The 8,646-nt window shown below is 31.7% G+C and overlaps 1 protein-coding gene across 3 annotated transcripts in view; it reads left to right on the forward strand.

The window, feature by feature from the left end:
- Positions 1-8,646, forward strand: part of LOC111687161 (lysosome membrane protein 2) — a 68,746-nt gene extending 60,100 nt beyond the window's left edge. For 2 of the 3 annotated variants that reach the window (XM_046951081.1, XM_046951080.1), the window contains 5 exons: positions 5,044-5,182; positions 6,611-6,814; positions 6,881-7,136; positions 7,206-7,459; positions 7,522-8,646. In XM_046951081.1, the coding sequence (XP_046807037.1) occupies positions 5,044-5,182; positions 6,611-6,814; positions 6,881-7,136; positions 7,206-7,459; positions 7,522-7,998 (1,330 nt within the window). In that variant the 3' untranslated portion in view covers positions 7,999-8,646. The remainder of the gene's footprint in view (positions 1-5,043; positions 5,183-6,610; positions 6,815-6,880; positions 7,137-7,205; positions 7,460-7,521) is intronic. The other variant, XM_046951083.1, reaches the window with a different exon arrangement.

Genomic DNA, 8,646 nt, shown 5'->3' on the forward strand with positions numbered 1-8,646 from the left:
GACTAGACTATAGACTAGACTATAGACTAGACTATAGACTAGACTATAGACTAGACTATAGACTAGACTATAGACTAGACTATAGACTAGACTATAGACTAGAATATTCAATTGAATAGATTATATGCTTGGCTATATGCTGTATAATTTAGATAATACGATAGATTTGTTCATAGACTTGATTATAGCCTAGTTTATACAGCAGGCTTTCGACCGTAAAGTCTTGTCCAGACTATAGAAATCTCCAAACTCTGGTAGAACATCTTCAGATTGTTAATTTGCTTATTATTCTGAAACTCCTCCGAAATATCAAAGAACTTTTAGCGGAATTGTACCGTATTAAACACAAAATATATTAATTCAAATAATTGATGTTACTTGTATATCTAACATTTTATTAGAAAAACAACGCTTGATAAATATTAATCAGTTAAATAACCGCAGTGGGTGGGAATCACAAAATCAATCAAAATGGTTATTTCTATGAATTTTTAAAAGTTTTTCAAACAAATTTGTTTGGAAAGGAAAGCCTCCACAACTTAACTACAAGTTAAAATTTTTGTGTATGCCTCTCACTATCGATTTTTATAGCTAATATAAAATAGCACTAAACTTTTCTAAATGCACATTTTAATCAATGGAAGATTTTTAGTACTTAAAAAATAAACAAACATTTTAAATCAGTGTTTATATTTCAGCATGATGACGTTTTTAAAATTTCTATACACAAAACATAAATAATGTACAAAATTTAACTTTATTAACTACATATATTCATACAAAAATTTCACATACAACTATTATTGCATAAAATATATGAAATTCTAATATGTTTCCCAAACAACTTAATTTCATGGCGTTCGAAAAAGTCACCACCGATAACGACTCCAACACCACTGCCGCATAAAATTTGTAAATAAAATTAAACAAACTATTAATTTGACATTTTAACAAATAACAAAAACAACATTATTTATTTATTTAAATAGGTGTTAAATATCCATTTAAAAGACAACAACAAAAACAAATGTCTTGAGTTTAAACTTTAAAATACGCAAACCACACACTCACACACATCAAAACAATGGTAAACGCTGAATAAGTCAATTTTGAACGCTAAACATAAACACGGTCTAAATCACATAAAAAACAACAAACAAAAAATATAAAGCACACAGTGTATAATAAAAGTATTCATATGCATGAGGTAATGGGTGGCACACGTCTATATTAAATCTTAATTATTAATAGTAGTGTCTATTGTGAAAAAAGAGAATATGTAAATTTCAAAAAGTGTTAAGTCAACACTTATAGTTACTAAATTTTAAAAATCGAATATTTCTATCCTACAGCAGAATTCCTATGCCCACCTTAAAGTATACCAATCAGATATATGTATACGTTAAGGATGTACATAATGGATTAAGCCATGTACGTCCTTCGAACTGCATTTCTATTTGTCCAGGGGTAAAGTTTGCATGGTAACTACAGATCGAAATTATGAATATAATTGGCCAAATTTCTTACATTATTTTACCCTTCACCTTCGTGGGAAGGGTATATATAAGTTTGTCATTCCGTTTGTAATTTCTATATGTAATATAATTTTCCGACCCTATAAAGTATATATATTATGGATCCTTGTAGATAGCGGAGTCGATTAAGCCATGTCCGTCTGTCTGTTGAAATCAGTTTTTAGAGGTCCCCAAATATCGGCGAGATCCGAATCTTCAATAATTCAGTTAGATATGCTTTCGAGAAGATCGTTATTTAAAATCAACAAAATCGATCTATAAATAACGGAGATATGAGCAAAAATCCGAGACAACCTCTGAAAATTTCATCAAAAAAGCCACATTTTCATGCTTTGTAAAAAAAGCAACAACAACACTGTGAATTGGATAAATGTGCTTGTATTTGGTTTTATTCAGCTGTGTATTTTTTTTTTTTGTATGTTTGGTAATATGTTGGTAATACAGCTCATATTTGTTTGAGGGTGGTAACACAGTTTGACGGTGGTATTACAATACAACGGTTAATATTTCTTTCTGCTAGAGTTTATATTTGTTAGTGTGTATGTTATGCGTACCCAGCAGTTCGACGGGACAGTCCCGAACCGAACCTACCACTTGTGGTGGCCCCTAGCCACCTGACTACCCAGGTGACCAACCATTTTAACATGGGCTTGTCCTACGAGGAAGTCAATCGTCACTCTACACCCTAAAAAGAGGCAGTAAAGGGACGATTGCCTCTGCTCTCGCTTACAAAGGGGACACTAAAGTGACGACTGTTTTTATTCTCGTTTACAAAGAGTTTATTTATGACGAAAGACCAAAAACATACGAATTGGAGTCAGCTAGGTGTTAAGATTTTAATGGAACTTAAATATAAAAATTTCAAGTGTCTACTCTCTAGAATACTATGGAACAATAATGTGACGATTGACCCGAAAGATATAAATTTGAGTCAACAAGATGGTGGCATATTAGTAGAAAGTAATAATCATTCCTCCAAAAGATTGGTTAAATAATTACCAGGGAAACCATAATATGCAAATGCATGTTTTTTGTGGTGCGTCGTATGGACTCGTGGATAAGATATTTATACGTTTCACACCAATTTAAGAATTTTGGCATCGATTTGTTATAGCATATTTTTGCATATTTTACCCATAAGAGCATAATTTTGCATGATTTGACTTTTTTAGCATATTTAAGGCATATTTTCGAGTTTTTAGAGCATATTTTACTCTTTTAGTGCATATTTTGATGTTTTCGCTTTTTTTCGTTTTTGTACATTTTCAAAACTTTATTTAAAAAAAATAAAATTTAATTTTTTATTTTTAATTTTTCAGCCTATTTTACAATTTTGAAAAAAAAAATTCGTTTGTAGAACTTAAAAACTGCAAAAAATACATTACTCTCACGAAAACCAATGTTATAGTTTTTTGTTCAATAAAGCATTACATTTTAAATCAGACATAAAACCTATTACTTTTGATTTCATGAGACCAATCCATTTGTATAGTTTAAAAAACTAATTATTGGAATTTATGACAACACCGATTAAAATGTCAGTTTAGAAGCTATGAATACAATTGGTAGAAATGTGTCAAACTTTGTCGTTTGAAATATGTTTTTTGGGGTCCAAATGGTTTCATGTTATTTATTGGTTATCTGAACGTAAAACGGAATTCTATTAAACTAGTTCTTCAAACTATGAGATGAATCAATTATAAAAAATCTTACAGGATGAAATATGACACTAAACATTTATTATTTCATTACAATTTCTGTCTTTTTGAGCTTTTCAATGTTAAAAAATAATAAAAAATTTTATTTTTAGAGCATATTTTTTAAATTTTAAGAGCATATTTTGAGTTTTTTACGGCATATTTAAAGCGCTTAAAACACTTTTTTTAGAGCATGTTTTCGGTTTCCCTGATAATTACTTTCGGAAATACAACAAAAAAGACTACTTCTAAGTGTATAATCTCAAGGTTACTTAAGGACAGTAAAGAGACGACTGTCCCCGCTCCCGCTTACAAAGAGAACACTAAAGTGACGACTGTCTTCATTCTCGTTTACAAAGGGTACATTCGTGACGAATGACCCAAAACATAGATATAAGGATTTATTTCGTGATTTTGATTATCTACATAGCGACCCGCATTGATTTAGCCTCTTGGTACCTTCATTTTAATTTTCACTAAAGGGTATCATATGGCATTGCCGACCATATGATACCCTACACCAGTCATTATGTTAAAAATGTTGATTATTTCGTAAAAAATACAGCAATTTAACTTTACTCCGGAATATTTTTACTTATTTTTTATTAAAAAATAGATTTTCTAAAAGAGGGCTCATAGAAGAGTAGAGGTAAATATGGGTCTATCCTTATCAATGTTGGAAGATGAATTTACGTATATTTCAAAGTCATTTATGTAGAATTTAATCGTGTTCTTATTGTTTATATTTGAATTTTGACCTTCAAGTCATTTTCTGAAGGGGAATGAATTTGTATGGGGACTAGAGTCTAATGACACCCATGATCACAAAAATTTATACTATCATTTAGATTTCTATAAAACTAGCTTTTGTCAATGTTTGTTGGCATAATAAAACATTTAACATAATAATAAGAGCAAAGGCACTACTATTCGGGGGGTACGGTTGCATCGGCGCTCGGCGCTCGGCGAAATAATGGACCGATTTTAACCATTTTCAATAGCGTTCAAGTATGTGCAGAATTTCATCAAGTTATCTTGAAAATTGCGATCTGTAGCGTGCGCAAAATGTTTACACGGACACAAAGACAGACGGGCGGACATAGCTTAATGGACTCAGAAAGTGATTCTGAGCCGATTGATATACTTTAAGGGAAAGTCAGCACAAACGCATAATACCCTCCCCACCATAGTGGTGTAGGGTATAATTAATTTTTTAACAGACTGTACTTTTGGCAACAATAAAAACCACACATATAGTTACAACAAAAATGACACATAAAACATAAGTGAAGCGGGCCAACCGACAGGCGGCACTCGCTTGCTACAAGAGTTTGTACAAATACATCTCTACAGTCAGTATCTTTTAATTTATTTTTGTTTTATAATTGAAATCAAAAAGTGTTTAACAACATTTACCTGGAGATGTTAAAACTGCAAAAAAATCAAGTGAAAAATATAAAATAATGTACAATTTAATTACACATTTTATTTTATTTGAACTTGACATTCAAACGCATTTGAACACGAGCCGCTTGATGAAAGCTGGATTGCTGTGTGATGATGATAATGATGTCTGGTTTTATTTTATTTTGTCATTTATTTCATTTTATGAGTTTTGTACGAATGTTTGTATGTTCGAAAATAAGCTACACTTGTTGTAATTGAAACATCAGCCAGTAATAATATTTCTACACAAATAAATACATAATTCATATAATCGTGCGTAATGTAATTTAAATTAATAATATTTTCGAGGTTCTTTAAGCTTAAATTTATTATATCTTTCCTAATTTTTTTCATATATTTTTCAGAGAGGACATGCAAAAGGTGAATGTCAAATTTCATGACAATTTTACGGTGTCATATCAGCATAAAAAAATCTTAGAATTTGTTCCTGAACTGAGTATAGATAAGAATACACAAATTATAACACCTAATATACCTCTATTGGTAAGTGAATAAGATAAATATTTTACAAATAATATTAACATATGTATATGGGAGTAACGTACTTCGACAGTTGACAGCTGTCAAACTTATTCTTACTTCGATTTCTCAATAAACTGTAAGATGCATGTTTTTTTAATCGATATTAAAATTAAGTTTTATGTTAAATTTACTTTTGTTAAATACAATAATCCAAATGGTCCATAATTGATCCCCTAAAGAGTTTCCGAGAACTTCTGATTTTTAAAAAATCTAAAATCTGTTTATAGTTTTTACAAATCAGTTCCAAAATTCCACTGTTTGCCGGTTGAGTACTATTCTGCATGATAACTACCACTCGTAAAGTAAGTGCCAGCTTCTTCTTCATTATTCACCCAGTTCAGAATCTTTAACGAATTTTAGAGTTGATCATCTAGTTCTCTCAATGACTAAATTTGGGAAGCCCTTTAGATGTTACAATTCATATTCATACTCATTCACATTTGAGAGTAAATTAACAAATAAAGTTCCCCAATATTTAAAGGAATCCTGATCCAAAGCGAATCCCTTTTAAAATAGTTACAAATCAGTAATGTTTTAACTTCTAAATCTTTTGGGTTCTTTCCCGAGACCGAAGACTGTGATGTATTTTAGAACTAATCATCTTGTATTCTTAATAACATAATTTGGAGTGAAAAATATAGAAAACGATTCACATGCATACCGGCTTGAGAATATTACCAGAAATCATTGACTTTCATTATTTCAATATTTAAAAGAAACCCGATTCATAACGATGTGAAGGCTTAAGTGCAATGAATCCCAAGGGCCATGCTGACGGAGTCATCACTGCCTTAGCTGGCTGCCTCCAAGGGGTCACCTTTGTCAGATGGGTCATAGGTGGAGCATGATACTAAGAACTACCTCTGCCACCTGACAGACGTCTGTTTTCCATATTGGGCGGTCTGTCAGTATTCGCTCTATCGATTGCTTCTCCTATCACTGAGATAGGGCAATCGATAAAGCGGTCCGACATTCACAATCGAACCTATAAAGCGAAAACCATTTACTCTACTGAGTAGTACCTCAATATTTAAAGAACCCTGATCCATAGCAAATCTAAAACAACCATGGTACATAATACTGTCAACGATCATTTAGGTGTGGTATTCGCATCTTCTATGTCCTTCCATCTAGCTTCTAAATAGTCTTATTTGGGGGTCTAGTGAGAGTGAAACTTCCCAGATGTGAAATGACGTCTTATATGTAATTTCTGACAAAGTGAGTCACACTTGCAGTTTTGAACTCCAGCTTCTAAGCGGAAATAATTTTCAAAATTTTACAAAATTCTTAAGAATTTACAGTGCCCCTTTATAGGCCTTGTAACTGTATTTTTAATTCCACAATTTTAAGCAAATTTAATCATATTTTTTATATTTCCCCCCTTTACAGACTCTCACCAGTTTAAGTCCAAAATTAGGTTATGTACTCTCAAAAACGATATCTGTCATACTAACAGCAGCAAAATTTAAACCCTTTATAAATATAACAGCAGATCAGCTGGTATTCGGTTATGATGATCCACTAGTATCGCTGGCACATAAATTTTATCCAAAACATTTAAGGCCGGGTGAAAGAATGGGTTTATTATTGGCGGTAAGTCAAAAGTTTAAAAAAAAATCTAAACAAAACTAGAATAATGAATAAAATTTTACACAATAGCGTAATGGCACTTTATCGGAAGTATCTACTATTAAAACGGGTCATAATGATATGAATGAATTTGGTTATATAGATCGTTTAAATGGCTTGGATCACTTGCCTCACTGGCAACAGCCGCCTTGTACAAGTATAACCGGATCGGAAGGTTCATTTTTTCCACCACGCGATATAACAAAATCAGATATGTTGTATGTCTACGATAAGGATTTGTGTCGAGTCATACCGTTACAATATCAAAAGGGTGTAACAAAAGATGGTGAGTTTTGGTGTAAGAACTATTTTTTACAAAATTTTTTGATATATGTTTATGTATGTTATAAAAAAGGTATTGATGCTGATTTGTATAAATTACCGGAGACATCTTATGGTGATGCTGAACATCATCCGGAAAATCAATGTTTCGATACTAGAGATTATGATGCTGTTAAGGGATTACAAAACATAAGTCCTTGCCAGTATGGAGCGCCAGTGTATCTATCAAATCCTCATTTTTATCAAGCCGATAGCAGTTTATTGGAATCGGTAGAGGGTTTAAATCCCAATAGTTCAGAGCATGAAACCTATTTTAAAGTACAACCGGTAGGTTAAAAGTAAAACATCTTTTATACTTAAATATGTTTACGTTTGTATTATTCGAACAGAAACTTGGAGTACCTTTGGAGGGCAAAGTGCGCATACAATTGAATCTGAAAGTCACTCAAGCACGTGATGTTTATCCGGTGAAGAACTTTCGCAGCTTTATATTTCCGGTCATGTGGCTGGAAGAGGGCATTTCCGATTTAACACCCGCCATCAGAAGATGGATTTATGTAGCCACCGTTTTTGCTCCCACCATAATACCTATTGCCTCCTACTTTATGATAGTGGGCGGAGCTTTTGCCATAGTCTTTATATTCCTGCGTGCCTATCAAAATTATGTGTTTGCTCGTGATCCCACTCTAGAAATACTCGAAATGGGCAGACGCTCACTAAGGCGTGGCAGCAGCTTTATTGCTCATCATCAGCACAAGTTTATGCATCGCGAGTCATACACTTTACTCAAGGCAATGCCCACGTCCTGTGTGGACGATCGAGAAGATGTTGTGCCTATAATGAATACAAACAACGATTCGTCATAGTATTTGTAAATATTAAATTAACATTTTAAGTTTAAGCCAAGCATTTTAGAATAGATTTTTAAACAAATTTTTGTTTTCCTAGCAATTTAAGTGCAATTTTTGTTAGACGATAATGTAAAATCGGAAATAGAAGCAGAAAAGAAGAAGAAGAAAATCCTGTTGCAACATAAAAAGTTGCACTAAAAAAAGAGACAACAACAAATTGTGATTTAATTTTAATTGAATGTTTGAATGAAGAACTAATATGAATGTTATAGTTACTTTGTATGTTTTTTTAAAGAATTAATTTATAAATTTTCTTTAATGATTTTAATTTTTAAGTTTTTTTTCTTTACTCATGAAATTAGTTTAGAATGTGTTAGTTATAACAAACCATATTTTGAATTTCATTACAATTTTTTATACCAAAAATATAAAAATAATTACAAAAAAAATAATCAATTATTTCGAGTTAACACATTTTGCAAATATTGCAGTTATAGTTTTTTTGTAAAGAAAATTTCGTAACAAAACCAAATCTTATATTTAAATGCCATTCATTTTTAATTCTAACTCTATTAACATTAATTTAGTTATTTATTGTTTCCCCCCAATAGCAGATTACGTTTCACTGTTAACCATTTGGAACCATTTTGGGTCTATCGTTCA

This window comes from Lucilia cuprina, chromosome 5 (genome assembly GCF_022045245.1).
Source record: "Lucilia cuprina isolate Lc7/37 chromosome 5, ASM2204524v1, whole genome shotgun sequence".
Classification (NCBI taxonomy): domain Eukaryota; kingdom Metazoa; phylum Arthropoda; class Insecta; order Diptera; family Calliphoridae; genus Lucilia; species Lucilia cuprina.